This window comes from Phoca vitulina, unplaced genomic scaffold (assembly GCF_004348235.1).
Source record: "Phoca vitulina isolate PV1807 unplaced genomic scaffold, GSC_HSeal_1.0 scaffold3, whole genome shotgun sequence".
NCBI lineage: Eukaryota > Metazoa > Chordata > Mammalia > Carnivora > Phocidae > Phoca > Phoca vitulina.
In genome coordinates this window covers 31,756,791-31,780,885 of record NW_022589706.1, presented here as the reverse complement: position 1 = coordinate 31,780,885, position 24,095 = coordinate 31,756,791, and the positions used below count along the sequence as shown (strand labels likewise).

The 24,095-nt window shown below is 35.9% G+C and overlaps 1 protein-coding gene across 7 annotated transcripts in view; it reads left to right on the top strand.

Annotated features, from left to right (window-relative positions):
- KCTD8 (potassium channel tetramerization domain containing 8) overlaps positions 1–24,095 on the top strand; it is a 233,514-nt gene that overhangs the window by 31,092 nt on the left and 178,327 nt on the right. The window contains exons 2-4 of one of the 7 annotated variants that reach the window (XR_004298849.1): positions 14,469–14,520; positions 21,178–21,228; positions 21,768–21,893. The exons of 2 other annotated variants lie outside the window; for them this stretch is intronic. Coding sequence is in view for 4 of the 5 variants with exons in the window: in XM_032400285.1 (XP_032256176.1) it covers positions 14,469–14,497 (29 nt within the window). In the remaining variant the exon portion in view is untranslated. Of the gene's footprint in view, positions 1–14,468; positions 14,521–21,177; positions 21,894–24,095 lie in introns of those variants that run through there. 4 more of the 7 variants (XM_032400285.1, XM_032400284.1, XM_032400283.1 and 1 more) reach the window with 4 other exon arrangements.

The following is a 24,095-nucleotide window of genomic DNA, read 5'->3' as shown; positions in this document are numbered from 1 at the left end:
TAATTTTTTTTTAATTTTATTCATTTATTTATGAGAGTGAGGGAGGGGGAGCGAGGAGGGGGAGCAGAAGAGAGGTAGGGAGAAGGAATCTCAAGCAGACTCTATGCTGAGTGGGGAGCCCAATGTGAGGCTCCATCTCACAACTCTAAGATCATGACCTGAGCCAAACCAAGAGTCAGACTGGACACCCAATCGACTGAGCCACTCAGGTGCCCCAGGATTGCGTTTTATTTATTTTTCTATCCACTACACAGAAATTTATCCTTTATTACTGTAGAGAAATTTATTCTTTCCACCTTAATTTATGCTAACACTTTACTCATTACCTTGATTTGTGATATGACCTTACTTGTATATTGTTATTTTTTATGCTTTGGAGAGTCTCTGCATCTCTGTTTTGTTCCATTTGCTTAGTTTTATTCAGACCAATGTTCTTTTATCTATTCTTCCTTAAGTTGATTCCTACTTTGTAGGTTTTCTTTTATTATGAAAGGTATTTTATTTCTCATTATATTTTGTAGCTGGTTATTTGGTAGTTTCTAATGTAGAAAAACATTCATGGTTTTTGTAAACTGATCTTGTATTTGATCAAATTCTTTTGCTTTCATAGTTTGTCTAATCCTATCATTTCTTTCTGTTGTAGACCGTCATATTATCTAAAGGACAGTTTTATTCTTTCCCTTTTAGTCTTTTTACTTTTATATCTTTGTCTTTTTTTATAGCAGTTGCTAAGATTTATAGTACTATCTAGAACATACATAGTCTTACAGTTTCTTTGTCAACCTGCAATTCTGTAAGTCACCTGAAATTCAATATACAGTTTTGTATGAATGCCTATCTTAATTTTAAAAGGAATGTGTGCAAAGTTTTTCCCTTAAATGTAGTGTTAAAGCATGTTTGCTTTAGGTAGTTAGTTTATAACCATCACTAACTTTAGCCTGTTCCTTCTATTCCTAGGGAGTGAATTTCTTTTTTAATCATAAATAAGGTTTAAATTCTTTACAATTTGTTTTTCTTTATCTCTTGAAATAATTATATGTTTTCTCTTTATTAGTATATTGATATGATAAATTATATTGGAGTTTCTTTTTTAGTATTAAAATATCCTCACAGTTTTGGGGTGAATCCTACTTGATCATGTTGAATTTTATTTTAAATACCTTTTCATTTGGCTAATATTTTATTTTGGAATTTGCACATACACTTGTAATTGAATAGGCTTATAATATTCTTTTTTGTACTGTGTTTATCTAATTTTTGAATTAAGATTACAACTAGCCTTATAAAAGGGGCAGCTTTCTTTCTGCTTTTCCTTGAAAGGTAAGACTGATATGCTCCTTGATAGTTCAGTAGAATGCACCTACAAATCAGCAAGGCCAGAGAATTTTGGGAAGGAAGAGACTTTGTTTTTTTAATTTCTTTATTTTATTTATTTATTTATTTATTTATTTATTTATTTATTTATTTATTTTTAAAGATTTTGTTTATTTATTTGACAGAGAGAGACACAGTGAGAGAGGGAACACAAGCAGGGGGAGAGGGAGAGGGAGAAGCAGGCCCCCCCCCCCCCAGCAGGGAGCCCAATGCGGGGCTCGATCCCAGGATGCTGGGACCATGACCTGAGTCGAAGGCAGATGCTTAACGACTGAGCCATCCAGGCGCCCCTTTAAATTTCTTTAATACTTATTGATCTATTCAAGTTTTCTATTTCCTTTCATACTAATTTGACATTTTGTGTCTTTCCAGTAGTATATGTTTTGCCTAGATTTTCAAATTTAGTAGCGTATGGGTGCTCATAATATTCTTTTATTATCATTTTAATATTCTTTTGTGTCTATATTTTTTACTTCTGTCTTTTATTTGTATATTCTCCTTCCCTCCTTCTCTCCCTCCCTCCCTCCCTCTCTCCCTGTCCTCCTCCCTCTCTCACTCTCCTTCTCCTTTCCTCCCTGCCCCCTCCCTTCCTTCCTCTCCCCATCTACCCTTCTTTCTCCCCTTCTGCCCCTCCATCTCTCCCTCTTCTCCTCTTCCTCCCCTTTCCCTCCCTTTCTTTCTTCCTTTCCCTTCTCTCTCTCTCGCAAAACGAATTGCTAGATTCTACTTACTAATCTCCTTTATGCTTTTAATCGTTTTTTTCCTCATTTTTTTTTTTTTGTCGTTTGTTCTCTATTTATTGATTTTTGTTAGTGTTTTTATTATTTTCTTCCTCCTTGTTTCTCTGGATTTGCTCTGTTCTTTTTCCCACTGTCCAAGTTTGGTGATTGGCTCATTTTCTCCAATCTTCTTTCTTGATGAATGCACTTAAAATAAATTTCCATTTAAATGGAACTTTGTAAGTGTCCTGTACTTGTTGATATGCATTATTTCATTTAATTTTTTTATAATTTCTTTTCTTTTTAAGTGTGTTATTTAGTAGTATTTTACTTGGTTTTCCTTTTTCAATTCTTCTTTTTATTGATTGCTGATTTTTATTGCTTTTGAATCAAATATCTTTGATATAGATAACAGCTGCTGCTAATTCCTATCTGGCAAATGGTGTGGGACAGACAATGACTCTTCCAAAGCAGCATTTAGGAGAGGCAAGAGCAGAGTCTCTCTGAAAATAATCCTCAGGTACTGTGCCTACCCACACTCCGCCACATGGTATTATAATTCCACAACAGCTTTCTCATAGCTTTTACATTGGTTCCTTAGATCTATGATTATCTCTGTCTTTTGTCCTAAGGGTGATTTTTAGGTAAGAAGCAGTACCCTGTGCTGGTTTGCCATCTTGTTAGGAATCAGTGGAAGCCACTAGTATTTTCTCTTCATTGATTCTTTCAGCATGCAGCCACTATTGATTAAGCAATGACAGTGTCCAGAATATAGTTCTAGGTCTTCTTGAGGATTAAGTTCCTGCCTCTTAGTACTTACATTTTTATTAATAAAAAACGTTTTGTTTCCAGGCCAAAATGAAATATGTCCTTCTGTTTATGAATGCAAAACTAACTGCTTTGTCAGACTTAATTTAATGTCAGCATAGTTACATGATATTTAGGGTCAAGAGAAGTGGAAGACTGGCTGACTAACTTTAGCCTGCTCTATTACCTTTTGTCTTTTCAGATGCAGATAGACTAACATGAGTAAATCACAGTTAATAGTGGAAATAGACTATGAATCGTGGGAACTTTTCTCCCTTTAAAATTTTTTTCCCAAAATTTTAGTATTGGTTTGCTGGGACTGCCATAACAAAGTACCACAGACTGAGTGGTTTAAACAATAGAAATTTATTTTCAGTTCTGGAGGCTAGAAGTCTGGCTAGAAGATCAAGGTGTTGGTATGGTTGGCTTCTTCTAAGGCCTCTCTTCTTGGCTCACAGATGATTGTGTCCTTCTGGTATGTCTGTATCCTAATATTCTCTTTTAATAAGGACACCAGTCATATTAGTTTCGGGCCTATCCTAATGATCTCATTAAACTTTACCACTATAAAAATCCTGTTTCTAAATATAGTCACATTCTGAGGTATGGGAGGTCAGGACTTCATCATATTAAGTTTGGGGGACACAATTCAGTCCTTAATAATGGGAATTATATAACAATGAAGTGTTTCTTAATATGACCGACATTACTGGTAGATATTCTTTATGATTAAATTAGTAGAACTGTAAATAATTTCCATGTTAACTTTTGGAGTTGACTTTTTGGGGTATTTTAAATGATGTAAACATGTGTTTAGCTTTTCAAGGTTAATGTTGGAAGCAAATGTTAAACTTATTTTTGGTGGACGAACTGATTATAGAGGGAAAAACCTCATACAATAATATCAAGCAGGACTGCTTTCAGCTGATATTTTCTAAACAGAATTTAGGGGTCTTTAACATTTTGTAAATGTTATTCTGTTCTGCATTTCCCATGCTTCTCTACAATTTTTGCTTATAAGCACAGAGGTAAAATTGACAGAGAAGAGAGAATGGCTGTTTACGTTGTGTGTATATGTAGGAGTCTAGTGAATCATGTAGAAAAGCAGGGTCACTTAGTAGAAAGAGCCCTGAGAAAGCTGGGCTGGGAGTGAGAACAATTAAGTGAGACTCCAGGAGCTGCTACTATACAGAGAGGCGGACATAGGTACACGGCCAGACTGGATGGGGACCAGAGGAACAGTTGGGGGAGTTGGTGGGAGATCCAAGAGTGTCTCCTTAAGACCATAGATATGTCTTTAGAAAAGATGCGCCAACCCATATTAGTTAACAGTGTCTCTGTGGACCTGAAGAGTAGACAGTGTTCATTGCATAAGATCAAGAACCTATTTGTTTGGGTTAATGATGGATAGTGTCTGATAAAAGCCTATATAAATGTGTCTATATAAATTACCTACTCAGTACAACTTTATTAGGTATAGTTCAGTATGAAATTATGATATTATTTATATATTGTTTTTACCATCAGCACCTGAAAATATGTAAGTTAAATCAAGTCACAAGGCTTACTATTAAATCAAGTCACAGGGCTTATTCAGAAGCTTCATTAAATAGCTGCAGAAGACTTAAACTTCTCTTTAGGATAAAATATCAGAATATATAGAAGGGATATGGATCTGCTGATAACAGCGCTCTTCCATTATGTTTTTAAGCGGCTCACCTTGTGTTCATAGCTCAATGGGATTAAAAATACTTATATTTCTTCATCATTGATGATTCAAGTAAACAATATCTCATGGTACATATATTATGTGCTTTTTTTCTCAGCTAACTTTTTACTCTCCATTTGTCTTTAGAATTCTGTGTTTGCCTTTAAAGGGAGATGAAGTTCATTGTCTCTTGTGGACCATTCTCAAGAACTTTTTCCAGTTTAAATTAACAGAGGAATTGTGTCACTTTTTATTAAGCAGACAGACTTGTAGACATTCTCTGGAATCACAGCTGTGTCAGTTAATGAGCTGCAGAGAAGCTCTTTTTCACTGATGTCTTGACTATTAACAAAATAATTAACAGCATAGTTGTTTTACTAATGGAATATTTTGTGTTCAGAGTGTTGTGATTGCTTACTTCAAAAATTGCTAAAAAGTAGAAAAGCATGCACCCTGCTTTGTGTAAAAGATACTCACCAAAGAAACAATATAAATGTATCAACTTTATTAATTTAGGTCAGGGCTTCTCAACTTCAGTGCTATTGACATTTTGGGTCCAATAATTCTTTGTTGTGGGGGCTGACCTCTGTGGGATGTTTAGTAGCATTCCTAGCCTCTACCCAATAGATTCCAGTAGCACAGCCTCTTTGTCTCCCTGGTCTAAATGTAACAACCAAAAATGTCCCCAGATATTGCCAAATGTCTTCTGGGGAGCAAAATCACCCTAGTTGAGATTCACATACTTAGATCAGTGTTAACATTTACCTGAAAACTGAAGCCATCAAATTTATGGTTGGTAAAATAGAGTTGTAAGCCAGTCTCTTTCTTAGCCAAAACCAACAGCCCCAGCAATAACACCAGCCGTCACTACCACCGTGGGCTGAGGACATGGAAAGGGATATTTGCTGGACATGAACTAAGTACTTGGTACTGTCTTAGGCCCTTTATATTATTTCATCATCTCCTAATTGCCCTATGAAGAGGACATTGTCCCTCTCATTCTACTACTGTGAGAGTTGAGGCTCAACATGATTAAGCTTCCTATCCAGGGTCAAAACATCTACCCGCAGGGCAGTTGGGATGAAGCTTAGCCAGACCCATCTCCAAACCCTCTTCTTTCTGTCTCATTCTACTGTACCCTAAAAACACCTTCTTCTACAAGTTCTGCTATTTCTGTCAATGTAACAGGGTTCTAAGCATCCAGGGTTGTATTGTGTTTTAATTTTTGTATATTAATAAACTTATTAGCTCTACTTCAAATGTGATATGGTTTTCTTTTTTTTTTTAAAACACACAATACAAATTTGGAGAGAACTCCTTTAAACGATATGTACTCTCCAAGGAATTCTAATATATGTTCTTTCTTGGCTAGGGTGTTGGTTCTATCTCCTCCCCCTACTCCTGCATACCCAAATGGAAAATCACTGTAATAAATATTTCTCAAAGGTATTCACTCCAGCAATTAATAATGAAAAATATTTTCATATTATAAATATTTTAATTTCTAAATTGAGAGACTTCCTAATAACAAAATTCGATAGATTTAAATTTAGTACTTTTTATTGTTCCCTTGGTGAGAGGGGTCTAATCAATTAGCCACCAAATGGCTAATAAGTAGATAGAAAAACTAAGGAGGGGTGAGTGACGTTCTAAGTTAAGGATGTGAATGTCAAGTTTGAGATTTCTATTTCAATGCTAAAGAATGCTGTGAATTACATTTAGCATAGACGTTTAGAAACATATTTCTAAGTAACAAAAATAAGAATGAATGGCATATATTTTAGGAGCAGTTACTTAATGCGCACGCTCACGCTCAGATTATGTAATTGCTCTTAAGCATAGAATAGTTTAAATAAAGAGAAAAAGGAGATCCCTAGTTAAAATTGGAAACCATAAACATTATTATGAACAGGCTATTGTGACTTTTTTTTCTATACTATAAGGATTCTGGGCTTTCTCCCAATAGTAGTTGCATCAAACATTGAAACATCTGAAACAGATGTTGCATGTTTTTTTCCAAATTTCCAAGGATTTTATCTATTAGAAAAGGTAGGCAAGTGATAGGGAGTCATACAATACCCCTATCATGCTTATATTGTGATGAGACTTTTGTGAACTGTTTGGGTAGGTTCTTTGCAAAGCCTTATCTTCAGAAATTTGTTCTATTTCTTGGAAGGAAACATATACTATATATCAGTAAATATCATAAAACCAGAGGGTATGAAGAAACATTTTGCTTTCAGGGAAACCCACTTATGCTATCTCAGTTATCTGAATCAAACAAAACATAATAAAATGACCAAAAAAAGAATAAAGAAAACGATAATTTTAAAAACACCTTCATGAAGAGATTCTACAAGTCCCTTGCCTTTTTGTTGGAAATTCACTGTCAGTCGTTTTTTTCCCCCTCCTACCCCCCTTCTAAAAAGCAGCTTATTTTTGTTTCTGGACAGGTGCCATCCTAAGGACTGAAGACCATGAACCCTACTCTATTTTAAATGTTTAATTGTAGTTCCTTTAGAGACTTCATTTTCTGACAGGTTTTAATTAGCTTCCTGACAGTCTTATAATCCTTCCCTGTAACTCGAATAATACTATCTGAATTGCTCTGTTAGGAATTATTATTTTATTCCACGAGGGAGACTTCCTCAGGATTTTCCTGATCTTTTCTCTGAGTGCCTGGGGGAGAAGGCTGGAAGAGGATGTGAACTCTGTCTATGTTTACAGCTCTCAGGGACTTTACTCTCTCTTGCCGGTGAACACTCCGTCTCCAGCAACTGATCCATCATCTAGGTCAGGGGTGGCAAACAATGGCCTGCTCTGTGTTTTTTGTGAATAAACTATTGGGACACATCCATGCTCATTCATTTACCTATTAGCTATGACTGTTTTTGACATAGATGAGTGGTTATGACCCAGTCTGTATGGCCTCCAAAGGTGAAAGCATTTACTGTCTGGCCCTATGAAGAAAAAGCTTGTTGACCCTTTATCTCATCTTCCTATTGTCCAGATGTATCCTGGTTAATTAAGTCACTGCTCTTCTCTTCCTGTAGGCACCTGACTCTTCTGAGATTTTGGGTCAGTTGCTTACCCTGTGACCTAGGACTTCAGTAAGTTCAAGTTGTCAAGTTGCTGTTTGTTCACTGCTGTAGACTGAATATTTGTGTCCCCTCAAAATTTATATATTAAATCCTAATGTCTGATGTAATGGTATTTTGAGGTGAGGTCTTTGGGAGGTGATTACGTCATGGCAGTGGAGCCCTCCTGGATGGGATTAGTGTCAGAGAGCTCCCTCACACCTTTCACCCATGTGAAGACAAGGTGAAAGATGGCTGCCTCTGAGCCAGTAAGTGGATCCTCCTCACGAGTCACTGAATCTGCCGGTGCCTTGATCTTGCATTTCCCAGCTTCTACAACTGTGAGAAATAAATTTCTGATGTTTATAAGCTGCCAAATCTATGGTGTTCTGTTATAGCAGCCCGATGGACTAAGACACCCATCACATTTTGTTTAAAGTTGGGAGTGAAGCTCTTTCAACTCTGTATCTCCAAGTGATACTCAAAAGTCTTCATTCCTCTTCCCCTCCCTCTTCTCCCTCTTATGATTTATCTGTTAAAGAACCTGAGTAATTTGGTAGATTTCCCAATAGTCGGTAGTTTTTGTGTAGCATTGAAATAATATGGTGCCTTGTTTTCTGAGATTTCTTGGCGTGGTTCCCAAAGGCTACTTTTTTCTTGGGCTTTCTTATTCCTTTCTCCCTTTTGCCTCTACTCTGCTGTATTTTGATTCCATTACGAACAGTTTTTCCTCAGTATCAAAAAGACAGCTTGGAAGGTCCCTTTTTAGAAGCCACATGCATTAGGGGTGCCTGGGTGGCTCAGTCAGTTAAGCATCTGCCTTTGGTTCAGGTCATGATTTTGAGGTTCTGGGATTGAACCCTGCATGGGGCTCCCTGCTCAGTGGGGAGGAGTCTGCTTCTTCCTCTCCCTCTGAGCCTCCCCTCTGCTCTTGTGAGCTGGCTCTCTCTATCTCTCAAATGAATAAATAAAATCTTTTAAAAAAGAAAAAAAGCCCCATCCCCATCCATTAAACTGTTCTAGCTCTATCAGCCCTTATCTTGAGACCCTATTGGAGTGGGGAGAAGCCATCCATTCAGTGATGGCTCTTAGAACTGGCCCATGGCACTTTTCAGTGAGTACCTAGTGGCTACTTTGGAGTTCTTTTGTTCTCAGTGGCTTCATTGTTTCCCTTTGTTTTTTCCATAAAGTGATGATACCAGGAAGGTCATATGGCTGTTAGTGCTTTGAACTCACCCACTTTTACTTTGGGGCTTTGCAAAATATCTTGTTACCTAGTTTTGGTAAATTTTGTCCATGCGTTCTTAGTTTTGCTATGTACTAACTCTATGTTTTTATATAGATACTCAGAATATTTAAAATTATGTTTCCACAGTTGCCATCATTTTCCTTGAATTCTTGATTCAATTTTTTGATTAGTTAAGGGTATTTGAATGTATTTCATTAGAATATTTGAAAGTAAGAATAATAAAATAATTTGAGTTTTATTAAGTACAGCCACATTTGGATATATGCAAGGTGGTTGTCATGTGAAGAAACTGGGTATGCATCCAAAATTACATAGGAATAGCGACTCTTTTAGGATCATTTTCTGTGTGTTCATGTGCTGTGTATTATCTTAATTAATCTTAGGAAATACACAGTAAAAATTTGTTTTTACCATTTTACAGATGAGGAGACTGAGGCTCCAAGAGGTTAAATATGATTTGCACAAAGTTTCACACTACTAGGTGGGGAGCTGGAATTCTAACAAAGTCACGTCTAATTCCAAGGACCATGCCTTGAGCACTGTAATACACTTGCAGTTGTTCAGCAAGGTCTGTTTTGATTCTTTCGTGTCTTTTCCATTATTTTCACCCACAGCTTTAATCCTCTCCCATAGATTCCAAAAATAACCCTCTGATCCTTTCTGGCTTCCGTCATGACTGTTGACGTTGACCTGGCCCCTTGCTTACCCATAAGATTACAGAACAAGAAATGTTAAAACCTCTGTGAAAAGTTCTAGTTGGTCAGAAAGATGTATGAATGAATGGTATTCCAGTTCACATTTGATTGTCACAGAAGAGATTTCAACTGTTCCACCATTGGCTCTTGCTTAGTTTTTGCCCTGTTTCCAGTAACTGCCCTTTACCAATCCTGTGTTCTAGCCATATCTGTCTATTCACCCTCTGTAGTGCTGCCATTTAGTTTCACTGTTCTGCTTGCTCACGCTGCCTTCTGTTCATGTAATGTCCCCTCTTTGCTTTGCCATCCTTTAAAGCCAGATGCTTAGGTGGTCTGCTCTGTGGAGACATACCAGTTTCCTCCAATGATGAGGCAGAATCTGTGACTCCTTAATGGTCCTCACACAGTCATTGGAAAGGATCTCTATCATAGCATTCATCAGAGTGTGTTTAGGCGAGATATGTTTGAACTTGTCTGTTCTGCTAGACTCTGAGTTTACTGAGGAGCGGGACATACCTTACTCTTTGTAAACCCAGAGCCTCCACAGTGCCTGGAACACCACAGTGACTTAAATCAGTTTTGTTAGATGAACCCAATTAGTGTCATTGACATTATTTTCTAGTAATAAGATTAGTTTTGTGTGTGTGTATGTTCTTTTTTATTTATTTTTTTTTACTGAAGTAGAGTTGACACACAATGTTAACGTTAATTTCAGGTGTACAACATAGTGATTCAACAAGTCTATATGTTTTGCTGTGCACACCACAGGTGTAACTGACATTTGTCACCATGTAATGTTGTTACAACACCACTGACTACATTTCCTATTCTGTATTTTTATCCCTGTGACTTATTTTTTCCGTAACTGGAAGCCTGTTATAAGACTAATTTTAACTTCTTGATTAGAAAACAAATACTTAACAATTGCATACTTATTTTGCCTTTCTATTATGACTTATCTCATAACATGTATTCAAAACTATACCTAAATAGGCATGGCCGAATAGGCAAAGAGCATGTTTAACTAAATTTGCCACAAAATTAAACTTCTTTCTTGTCTGGCAGTTCTCTGAGAATTATCTGGGTGTGAATAATATTTTTTCATGTAGCTCATCATGGCCAGCAAAATTAAATATTTTAATTAACATTTGTAATCAGCTTTTCCTATTCTTGGGTCTAGTGGTTTATATTCATTTAAGCAAATTGAATTTTAAAGATAAGTTAAACACAGCCTTTACAAAGCCAACTTCAGATTGATTTTCTTTTCTCTAATGTCACATACTTTATCAATTTACATTCCATCATTCATTTATTTGTTCACTCATTTAATAAATCACATGTGTATTGAAAGCTAATAACCATCATTTCTGGATAGGTCTGGAATTTGCTCAAGTCAGGGTGATGGGCTTTTCTGGAAAACAGTGTGCTTTAATTTTTAAAATCACAATGAGACAGAAATCTCAGGATATCAAGAGACACAGACTAGACAAAATGGTTTTACTATTCATTTATTTTCTGATCAAATAGTTTAAGCAATATTCATAAGTTAATTGATTAGAACTTCTTCTGGTCCTCTGCCTAAGGGTGAAATTATTCAGTTGTTCCAATAGGTCCAGGCTCCAGTTTATCATTATTCTTTTAATGACTGAGATTAAAAAGTGAAGATGTCTTACCTTGCAGACAAGTTAAATACTTTATAGGCTTAGGGGCTCTTTTTGTAAGGGGATAGGCTTTGACTCCTTTTTCTGAGGGTAGAAATTATGGGTCTTTGGATGACATTCAAACATAATTTTTTTAACTCACCTGCGACACTTCAGAGAAAATTTATCTCTTTTTAAACATAAGAGCAAGCAATTTCTAGGAAAATAGAGACTATTTGGTGTTTTCTTTCTTTTTTTAAAGAATTTATTTATTTATTTGTGAGAAAGAGAGAGAGAGAGCACAGGCAAGGGGAATGGCAGGCAGAGGGAGAAGCAGGCTCCCCAATGAGCAGGGAGCCCAATACTGAATTCGATCCCAGGACCCTGACTTTTTGGAAAAAGACACACAGACCTTAAGGCAGCTTGTTTAGGACAATAGATACAGTTTATATAGTCTGCTAAGGTCACCAGCTTCCCACAAAAAAGGAGAGTTTTATCCAACTTTTATGCTGTTGGTGTTTTTTTTCAGGTCTCTTGGAAGAGATTTTTCTTAAGGATTTGCCTTGAACAGGGATACAAACCCAAGTAATACATGGTTCTTTCTGTCAAGTAGTTTATAATTTAACCAGAAAAACATACAACCAATGATTACAAATAAATGCCACAAATTCTTCTGAGTAACTAATTTACTAGGATAGATGGTATTATTTTATTTTTAAATGATTTTCAAGGCTGATGTAAAGTGCTCTCCTAGAGAGTAATAGTCTATGAACTCTAATTTGGACATACTTTTTAATAAGCTTTGTTTCCTAATTTCTGTGGGAGCTATAAGTTAAATTCTGATAACAAGATTGGAAAAACTGATAAAGACACCATAAATGAATTTCAGAAATCTAGCTCTCAGCGTCAATTTGCTGTGTGAGTGAAAAACCAGAAGTGACCCCCAACAACATCACTGTATTACAGTGATCATTGTTCAGAGCTTGGGGCTTTGTAGTTCAGACAGATGGGGATTCAATTTCTGGCTCACTATTAATTGTGTGATCTTAGATAAGTTACTTAACTGCTCTAAGTATCATTTCTTCACCTGTGCGATGCCTCAGAAATTATTTTGAAGACTAAAAGACATTTATGATTGTTAAAGTTAATAGTGTAGTGCCTGGTACCTAACAAGCCCCCCCCCCCTTTTTTTTTAAAGATTTTATTTATTTATTTGACAGAGAGAGATAGCGAGAGAGGGAACACAAGCAGGGCGAGTGGGAGAGGGAGAAGCAGGCTTCCCGCTGAGCAGGGAGCCCGATGCGGGGCTTGATCCCAGGACCCTGGGATCATGACCTGAGCCGAAGGCAGACGCTTAACGACTGAGCCACCCAGGCACCCCGTAGCCCTTAAAATATATTTGCTATCTTTATGTTACTGTGATAATGCCCCTGAATCAGTTTTAAAATATTTTAAACAATTTACAATGTATCTATTCAAGGAAGTGTCAAAATAAAAGGGAGTGAAATAAAGGTGTTACAAAGGGATCATGGCAGGGCCCTGAGACCTCAGAAAGAGTGGCCATCCATCTAATCCTCAACCGTGACAGGCCAGACACTCAGTTTGTCCGTGTCTTTTAAAATGGACTCATCAGGATCAGGGGATACCTCCTACTTTGGGCTCATTGATAGTGGAGACAATGCTATTTGTAATTACAATTCACCAGCCAGAGCACTTTTTCCTCCTAGTTTGTATCCTAGAGAATTCAGTCATTAGCTGTTTGCACAGTGAGCACAGAAGCAAATCAGAGGTAATTACATTGTCTTGTGGAATTTTTTATTCAAGTTTCCTAAAAGCCCAACAAGACCTCCCGACCAAGAAGAGTACACCTTTCTAATAACTAGTGTACTTCAGGGCTCCTTCCTTTGGTCATCCTGAGTAAAAAATCTTCCCAATCTTTTGCTCTTTTTCACTGTTCTTTTTTTCAGTATTCTATGAAGACCACCATACTAGCTTCCTATTACAGTTCTAACAAATTACCTCAAACTTAGAGGCTTAAAACAATGTACATCTCACAGTTCTAGAGGTCAGAAGTCTGAATAGATATCACTGGGCTGCAGTCTAGGTGTTGGCAGGGCTGTGTTTTCTTCTGAAGGCTCTAGGAGACAATCTGTTTCCTGGCTTTTCCAGCTTCTAGAAGCTGCCTGTATTCCTTGGTTCCCGGTCCCCTCCCATCTTCAAAGCCAGTGGAGTAACATTGCAAACCAGTCTCTGTCTCTTTCTCTGTCTTTGCCTCTCTGTCTCTCTGTCCGATTCCCTGGCCACTTTCTTTCACTTATAATGATCCTTGTTATTGCACCGGGCCTGCCTTGATAATGCTTGGTTATCTACCTCACCCATCCTCCCATCAAGATTCTTAACTTAATCACATTTGTACAATCTCTTTTGTGTGTCAGGTAACATGTTCACAAGTTCTGGGGATCAGAGGGTGGATGTTTTGCCAGAAGCATTATTCTGTCTACCACAACTATCTAGTCTTTCTGTGGGCGTGGCAATACTACTGATTGTATAATGACATTTTTCACATTTAACAATGCTATAATTAGATTTCCAGACTGCTCTTTAAGCATTGATTTGGGAGAAATCTAGTCCTTTAGGCAGATTTCTTTAATAACTCATCTTATTCCTTATGTGGTTATAACCTTATAGGTTAACGTTATATTGAAGTTCAAGTACTTCTTTTACTTACCGACTAGAAATCAGAAGATGAGGTCATATATTTCAAAGATTTCCATCTGTAGGAATGAGAATTTCTTTTCTAAAGTTTACCTTTTAAAGTTGCAAGTTTCATTTACCTGGGGAATTCACTTGCATGGAATCGCTCATTTTCTAAGGATGCTAATTCAGTTACTTATTACTGTAGCACATATCTGAGTTTCTTAAATTTTAGCAAGTACTTCAATCTGACTCCTCATTTAGATGTACTCATGCTTTTCACTGTCTATTTAGGTAAATTATACAATAAATCTTCCTTTTTGAGGGTGTTCCGATGTGTTTGCAATGTGTTTGCATTGACCTGATGAGATATGATAGGTACTGTTATTATAGGATACTGTATTAAACAGCAAAATATAAGGGCAGAATAAGCATCTTTGACCCAGGAGTGACTTCTAGATGGCATGTAGGCAATATTTTATTGCATTATCTATTCATTTTATAGGTCCTGAACTCATGAATAAATTGCAATAGCAGGGAAGCATGATCGTGACAAGGTAAGAAAACTGGGAGAAAGGGCTCAGAAGAAAGAAAAGAAGTATTTTTTTGTGTGTGTATGTGCTTTGGACAAGCCCTTTGAATAAGTAAAAATTATCTACATGAAGTCTTAGGCAAAGAGCTTTACATCATATTAGATAATTTAGCTAATTGAAAATATGGCTAGAAAAATAACATTAATTTTAAATTGTATTTTGAATGTCAAGATAGTAAGTGCTTTCTTTTGCATTCCATTATATACTTGAAGACTATTTTATCCAATTAAATACTCTTAAAATTTGTAATCTTAGGCCAAGGTCTGCCTACCAAGTTAATCAAAGATGCAGATTTTGTAGGAATCCCTTTCACAGAAGGCTAATTTTCGAAGATATATGGCTCCATACTGTCTTCTAGTAGATGTATTGCTTTTAGAAGTTGTACTAACTCTTCTGAGCCATTAAGCTAATGCATAATATTTTATGGATACTGTGTCTGAGAAATTATATTATAAGTTGGGAACCTATTTATAATATCTATTCTTTCTTCACTAAAATAACTTTGGAGCTTTATGAGGTAACTCAAGGCTAGTGGCTGGAGAGATAATATTGATAGAATGAAGTAGCTAATATAGGAATGTGTTGCTTGCTTCCCATATCCCAGTTAGTCACTATCATAATTTTGTAAGGTATGAGCTGGTAGCCCCATTTTCCAGGTAAGAAAATTGAGTTTCTAGGTGTTCTAGATGCTTTACTCCAAATATTCTAGATTTTATCCCATGTTCAAAGTATCAAAATTTTGTCTATGGTAACTCATGAATGTTAGTTTCCTAGGCTGTTGTAACAAAGTACCACAGATTGGGTAGCTTAAAACAACAGAAATTTGTTCTCTTAGATTTCTGGGGAAGTCCGAAATCAAGGTACCTGGAGGGCCGTTCTCCCTCTCTGAGGCTCTTGAGTAGACTCTTTCCTTGCCTTTTCCTATCTGATTCTGGTTGTCAGCCCGTGGCTTTCCTTGGCTTGCAATGGCAGCACTTTAATCTCTGCCTGGGTCATCACATGGCATTTCTCCTGTGTGTCTGTGTGTCTTCACATGACATTCTTCCTGTCCTCTTCTTCTGTCCTCTTCTTATAAGGATACTAGTCATATCAGAATAAAAGCGTACCCTACTCCACTATGACTTCATCTTATCTAATTACATTGGTAACAACCCTGTTGCCAAATAAATTAGTATTCTGAAGTCCTAGGGGTTAGAATTGCAATGTATCTTATTTGGGGGACACAATTCAACCCATAACACCATGTGTACCACATTTGGAAGAACATAGATTTTTGTAAATTGTGTTTTTTGACATTAGGTTCTTAGCTTTGTATCCAAGGATGTCACAACTAATGATTATATGAAAATAATTATTGTACTTTTTATAAGTAAGTGTTTCTCCAAATTTCTTCCAAGAAATACTCTTTTTAGGGTGCTCTAAGAAAAATGGAATGTGTTATCAAATAATTGTGGGATATACTGAATATTATTCTACATTTTATTCACTGTTCTTGGAGACCTAGTGACCCTTGGGATGTTAAAGTCACTTGGAAGTCCTGGGTAAAGTCTGTTGAACCCACCTTAAGTTCCCTAAACATGTTTGATGCCAGAAACTATCATGTAACACTTGTTACTTTGTACAGCCATCTTGGAAGATGCCGCATTTGTGGATCACAACATATATGGCATTGTCTCTTTTCATTATGAACATGGGCAGATGACTTAACCTTCGTATGCTTTGGTTTTCTCAACTGTAAAATGAGAATAATAATTGTAGTTATATCATAAAAATTATTGAGACTATTAAACAAGATGAAGCAGGCAAAGAGCACGACCTAGTGTTCAACCATGGAAAGAGCTCAATCAATGCATGTTTATCATTATTGTGATTAGTATTCTATTTAGTCAGTATTTGTCACTAGACATTAATCCTGAGTGGTGCTGAGCTCCAACAAACAGAAGGCCGTACTTATTAGCTTGAACACAATTTCTATATAATTTACAGAGTAAAGAGATCTTACTTTTTATTCTCAAAGTGTTTAAGTATTTTACCTGTTTTATTGCAATGTCTCAGGAAACGTAAAGAAAAAAAGGCTATATTAGAGTTGGTGTAATATGTGTAGTGAGAGGGAATTGTGCAGCACATTTTAGAAAGAGATTTTTGGAGAATGATTAAAATTAAGGTTTCTCATTAAGAATACTAGTCATTTTATTGTGCTATTAATAAAGTGATGCCCCAGGAGCAATTGAAATATACATATAAGGCTGAAGGAGCTTGCAATAAAAGCCCCAGAATCCTATGCTTTGGATTCTTGTGAGTTTTTTCCTATTGTCTTTTATGTCAGGCATTCAGTTGACAGTTTTGTTTTTTTCTCGGTTTCTCAGGCACTTTATTCTATCATTTATTCTAACCACTTGCTGTTTTAAAATATACTACAAACTAGAAAACTGGTAATGAAGGTTATTCCATTGTTTCTAAAATAGTAAGATTGCCGAAAGCTTTTTTCACCCTGCAGATTCTTTTTTGCTTTTTTTGTTTTTAAAATAATTTATTTAATTGTAAGTTTATATAATTTAATGTTTAATAATGATTTTAACTGGCTTACAAAATTTCTGAAAATTCAACATTAGGCTCTCACAGCATATCACATGTGTTAATATTTTTTAATATAATTGTTAATATTTTATAACTTTTTAAAATTTTAATTCCAGTGTAGTTAACATAACAGTGTTGTATTAGTTTCAGGTGTACAATGTAGCGATTCAACAGTTCCATATACTACTCAGTTCTCATCAAGATATGCTGCAGATTCTTGAGCATATTTTTCTACATGGTTGAAATTGCTAGCTCAGTGACTTCTATCCAGTTGGTGAAATGTTCCTGTATGTCCCTTAAAATGATTATTTTTGTGTAAGCTAAGGATAGCTCCCAAGCTGCCACTTCACCATTATTTCTTGGTCTCTGAATGCCCCTCTTTCCCCATCAATTCCTCATAATTTCTCCAAATGGGTGCTGACCTGGCTACAACCATGCCTTTTACAGCTAAACTACTCTAGTCAGAAGCTTGTCTTCCTGCCCATTAGGGGATGCGAACTACTCTTCCAGTACAGTTTTATACCAGATGATAGTTCTGTCTTGGAAGAGCTGCAGACATTGCTTGGGGGTCCCCCTTGGATATATAAAAATCTCACTTTATTCTTTGTCAGTCATTTTACTTAGAAGAATCATAATGCTGAAAGGATGATTAGAAATTTTCCATTCAGGTCTTTCTGATTCAAAAATCATACTAATTTCTCAACTGTTAACTATATTAAACCCTGTCTTTCTGTTTGTGTATATGTCATTTGAGGGGATTATTTTTTGTTGTTGTTAGTAAAGAATTATAGTTAAATGGAACATATATACCAAGTATATATTATCAATTTTCAAAGCGTTCATAGAACATAGAATGTATAGGCAGCACTAAAAGTATGCTAGAGAGATTTCCTTTTTGTTTAATACTTAGGGATCATGTAGTGAGTCAAGGTTATAATTTTAACAACTATTTTATGATTATACTTAGAAGTGTGGATTAGTATTTAATAGACTTCCAAGTAAAATCACTAGTCTATGCTAGTACTTTTCATACAGTGTTTCATTTAATCTTTCGTTGGCTGTATTATTTTGGACTGTCTTGCAGATAATGAAGCTAAGGTTCAAGGATTTAACTTGCCTTTCACAGTGGATAGATGACAGGGCTGGGATTTGATCTCAGAGTTGCCTGAAACCTCAGCGTATGTGTTTCCTACTCTGCTGTACTACTTCTGATGACATAAGGGGAAAAAAAAAATCAGAGAAGAGGTGAGACCAGATTAGTTTCTGAAGCATGAGGATTCAGTGGGCCGTGAGTAGGAGAACATCCTTTGTGCGGAGAGTGGTGTGTGGGATAGAAAATCAGCAAGTCAGAGACCTAGGGTTATTTGTAGGACTTGAAGAGCATATTCTGATTATAATGGTAGGGTTTGATAGGAGAGAAATTTAGGTAGTGTTATCCTCAATAACAGACTGGAAAGTTTAAACTTGTTTCAGTAGGTGATGAAGACTTATTGAAGGATTTGATTCCAAGCTGATGGAATGTCATGATGAAAGTGTTGAATTAAAAAAAATAATAATAATGTGATGACTACATCAGGGTAATTGAAAAGATAGTCTTTGAAGCATTAAAATGAATAAGGAGTTTGTTGTAGCAATTGAGAGGAGAATGATGAGAACCTAGACTAAGTTAATAAATTAGGAGATTTTTTGAAGGCAGTATCTTTTGAACTTGTTTGGGAATGAAAGAGATGAATGAGAGAATGAAGATGCTGAAATTTAAGTTTTAAATAATTGGAAGGATTGTGATAATATTGATTGAAGTAAGGACAATGCAAAGCAGTACTTTTTTGAGGAAGAAAAAGTAATGCATTTAGAAAATTGTGGGATGATGATTGGAATATGAAATGGATATGTCTAGTGGGCTATATAAGACAAATGGAACTGAACTCAAGTGTTTGCTGAGGATTAAGGAGAAAAATTAGATAGTCATATATATACATTTAACATCCAAGATTTGTGTTCTTATATTTATTTAGTTGTTATGCTTAATTCAAACATTTAAATACCCAACTTGAGCTCTTAAAATTAACCTGAGAACAGAAACATTTGTAAATACAATATGTAAATTTAAGAATAAAAATAATGTGACAAGAAGCACAGATGGGATCTCCTTCACTGGAATCATAAATATTTTTTTTTTCAAAAATTGTACTTCAACTTTTTTTTTTGGTTAAAGTTGTCATTCCTTTAGATATTTATGCTCCTACATCCTTTTCTTAGATTTGATATTTTATAGATCATGTTTGACTTAAGAGCAGAGCCATATCTTTCGATGCATAAAATTATGCTTTGAAGTTGAATGTCCCAGCTGTATTATAACTCATGAAAGCTATCCATTATATACTTTGAGTACTGCACTGACTACCAAAAACTTGTCCCTTTTTTTTACCTAAACCTGAGAACTGATATTCACTGTATATTCATCTCCTTATCTTTGGATGCTGTTCCAGTGTGGGAAGTGGAAGAGGAATCCAGGGTACTATGAAGAAAGCAGAAATGTCTCAATCTAAAGGAGACATGATACATTTTTTTTTCATTAGCTGTAATTTTACAAAGAAATGCAAAATAGAAGTGTTGATGTCAAAGAAAGCAGGACTGCCAAAATAACATGTCAGTCTTCTAGCATGGCCACCCCTTTCTTCTACTCTTGTCCAGTTCTCTCCAACCAGTCCTTGTTACGAGAATGGCTCAGAGCATAAAGACATGCTTTGGGATGAGAAAAACTGTCTTATTGCTTGTTCTCTGGAGGAAACAGGGCAAGTCCTTCAAAATACTCATATCTAGAGTGATGATTGATCAGTTGATCACCACATTAACCTTGTCCGCCCTTAAGAAACTTTCTAGTTTTTTTCTTGCATTAGGATAAAACTGGATAACACCTTCTTCTTGGTAAGTAGGGCTATTTGAGTAAAGATCCTGAGAAGAAAACAGAAGAAAATAAGAAGAATGACTCTAAGTAGCCGTGGCCACTCCTTCTACTCTTCTATGATTATAAAGACCTGGCTGATCAGATCTTTGACTCTAAAGAAGAGCTCATTTTGCAAGTGATTTTGTTGTTTTAACCTAGGACCATGTGTGGGTGTTTTAAATCCTTTTTCTATTGTTGTTTTGGTTGGGCCAAAAGCTGGTATATTTGGTCATGAATATTAGATCTCAGGAGGTCGAAATCCAGATCTAAATTAAGAAGCCTCATGAAATATAAATTTAGAAAAATAAAACTGCAGTTATATACTTTGAACTGTAATTTTTTAAGGCTTTTCAAAGCAGCTTTGTCCTAAGAAACCCAAAATATTTTACTTCAAACATTGCTGAATGAAGGTGAACTGTGATTATTATGAAACAAGAGAGGCATTTAGTGACTGAAAGTCTGACCTAAATTCTTCTCAACATTTCAGGGAATGTTGAAAGTGAGATTGATTGAAGCTTCATTACTTTTATGTGACTTCAAACATGAAATTAAATGTAAAATGATAGAATGTTGAATGAGTGTGAGTTAGGAGATTTCTTGAAATGCAAAACATGAGGATTTTATAAATTAGATACCCAATTACTTCATCTCATTAGTCCCCTGGGTGTCTGTCAAACTGGACAGCTCTTGAGGTCATTCAGCTTATTTCCTCTTCTGGATTCTATCTTCTTAGGCTGGAGACAAAATTTGGATCATACTCAAGGACATGCTGATGTTCTAGGAGAAACTCTATACGGGGTTTATACAATTAGTGTCCCATTAAAGAATGATGCATAGATTATAATACAGAAAGATAAAATGTCATACTTATTTGTCTTCTTGGCAATGTCAGGCCCATGTAGATCTTGTTTGTGTCACTAGGCAAAATTTTCTCATTGGCAATTTAAAAATTTTGTACTTATGACCTTTATAGAGAGAAATAGTAACAAGACATGAAATATAATGTAATGAGAACACAACAAGGAATTTAATGTTTGGATTTAAGGACAGTTGAATATTAGAAGAAAAAATAACCTTTTATTTTTTGGTCTTCTAAGGAAAGAATTTCAACATATGACTTTTCAGAGATGACCATGTCTTTTCAAAATGTAGGTATCTTATATTAAAATGGACATGACATCTTGTTCAATGTCAATAAAATGATTTCTATTTTAGAGATTAGTCAATTGAATCCTGACACTCTATGAAGACATCGAAACTGAGATGGAGGTGGATCTTAGTTTTGTAGGGACTGAATCCGATGCAGTGTCAGGGGCAGGCAGCTCTCCTGAAAGAATACAAAATAAATTGTGAATACAAAACTAGGTGAATACAAAAATGAATTTCTCTCACACATGAGAAAATAAATTACAATAACTTGCACATTTAAAAAAGGTGACAAATAGCAAAAACATTTCGAAGTCCATAAAAATGACATACTTCTACAAAGGTTACTTTTCTCCACTACATTTTATGGCTACATACTCGTAGTGTCTGTTATGGGCTGGATTGTGTTCCCCCAAAATTCACATGTTGAGATTCTCATCCCAAGTATCTCAGAATGAAGATGGGGCCTTTAAGAGGTAATTAAATTAAAATAAGGCCTTTAGGGTAGACCCTAATCCAGTCTGACTGGTCTCTTTATAAGAAGAAGAAGAAAGACACACAAAGGGACACCAGGGATGTATGCTCACAAAGGAAGACCATGTGAGGACACAGTGAGAAGGTTGCCATCTGCAAGCCAAGGAGAGAGGCCTGAGGAGAAAACAAACCTGCTGACACCTTGAGTTTGGACATCCAGCCTCCAGAACTGTGAGGAAATACATTTCTGTTGTGTAAGCCCCCCAGTCTGCAATATTTTGTTATGGTAGCCCTAGCAAACAAATGCAGTGCCTCGACCTTCTCCCTATTAAAATGATTTTGCAATATTTTTTTATAGAGAAAAAAATACAAACATAATTCAGCTTTTCTTCTTGTATGATTGATCGAAATTTATTTTTTCATTATTGGGATGCATAAACCCATTTTCTTGCATTAGGATAAAACTGGATAACACCTTCTTCTTGGTAAGTGATACAGACGTACTGACTTTATGGCCAGTAAACAGAGTAATTGTGATAAATTCTGTTTTGTTCAACTCCAAACCCCATCAAGCGTTCATAGTTGCATATGCTGCACTGTTGAGTATCTTGACAAGAGATGTCATGAGTTTGAACCGTGTTGGTAAATTTCCCATTTTCAATTATACATTGAAATGTTTGATAAATGGAAAAAAAAAATCCCACAGATTAGCTTCTAGCTCCTTTCATTTCCAATCTTGTTTCTCCTTTAGTGACCACATACTTTGAGTGCTCGGTGCTGAAGGACACATTTATATCATCACATTTAGTCTCTGCCTTTGTGTTGCAGAGCTGAATAAATTGTCCCAGTGAGCAGTAGGAGTGTTCTTGGAAGCCATTTGTACACTGGGATGGCTAATAGAATGGAAGCTATTGAAAATCATTTTAATATATTCGACTCCATGTATGCCTAATTCAGCTTCCCCTTAGCCAGATTCCTGAAGTGCTCACAAACACTAGTGCCAATTGACACAGGGGAGGTGTGACAGAAATCACCATGGGGAAAGATGGCAATTATATTCGGTTTCAGTTGAAATATCTTTTGCAAGTTTTATGAAAATTTAAATGTAAATACAATTGCTAGGGCCCCTCCTCAGGCCGAGGAAGGAGCCTTGAAGCTTAAGCTTTATTCACTACTGGGTAAGTTGGCTTCTCAGACTCCAGAGGTTTGCCTAAATTCACACAGTGGTTAATGGGGACACTGCCCTAGGTCTCTTTCTCTATGCATTTTCCTTTTTCTCTTTATTTTTCAAAGCATGGATTTATGCATTTTTGTTCTTTCTACTATATTTAAATGTCATATGACAATTAATTTCAATTAAATAGTAATTAAATACTGATACTATTTCAGAGACTCTAATGCCAAGAGGAAATAGGGTCTTGGAATATTTGCATTAGTAGATTATTGTTTACATTACTCTGTTGAGCTAAAGCCTGTGCTTAAAAGAGAAAATAAGCATTTGAAGTTGAAAGGTTTAAATCCAGATACAGAAATGAAAAATCAAATGGCAGCATAACTAAAATCTAAAAAGTTAAAAAATGTAACCGAGCTGTCCTTTATTCCATTGCTGTTCTCTGGCTACATATCTCTTTGCTGTGTATGTAGTCATTCAAATGCCAGGTTTATTTTACCTTTGTGGATTCAAATTTTGCTCTAGAATATAGATTCATTCTATAACTTAGAATTTTTTAAAAGCGTAGTGAAATAACTAAGGGAATCTTTGTGGGACTACTTTATGTTTCATCATATATTTCTGTTTGTAGAACTTCATGGCCCCTTATATAAACTTATTTGGGGAGAGCTGTGTTATTCTTGGCAATGTAAAAAAAATAGAATTTTCAGTTTCTTGGTGGAGCAGTGCAGGCAGGGCAATAAGAAGAGATGCCTAAATAGAATAGTGATTGCTGCCACATATTTGGGATTTAGTATGTCCTCTGTCCAGTGTGAAACATCCTGCATATATTAACTCATTTAATCTTTACAACAACTCTGAGCATTATTTCCATTTCCATTTTATAGATGAGGAGACCAAGGCTCAAAGATGTAAAGTAACTCATACAAAGTTGACTTAAACCCAGATATTTTTACTTCACAGTCCATGTGCCTGGCTGCTGGCTTATCCTGCTGTTTTCTCTTTGAGAGTGAATCAGTGATGGCTGCAAGAAGTTGCACACTGTCTAAACACACTAAAAACAAGCAAGGATGAAAAAGAACTCTAGTCGTTCCAGAGAATTCTAAAGCATTCGTGCTTCTGAGATGGTGATTAGAGGAAGAGTACTGGAAGTAGGAGATGCAGTCCTGTTTGAAAGCACTCAGCACCATAAACTTATAGCATTTACACATCATGCCAAACTGT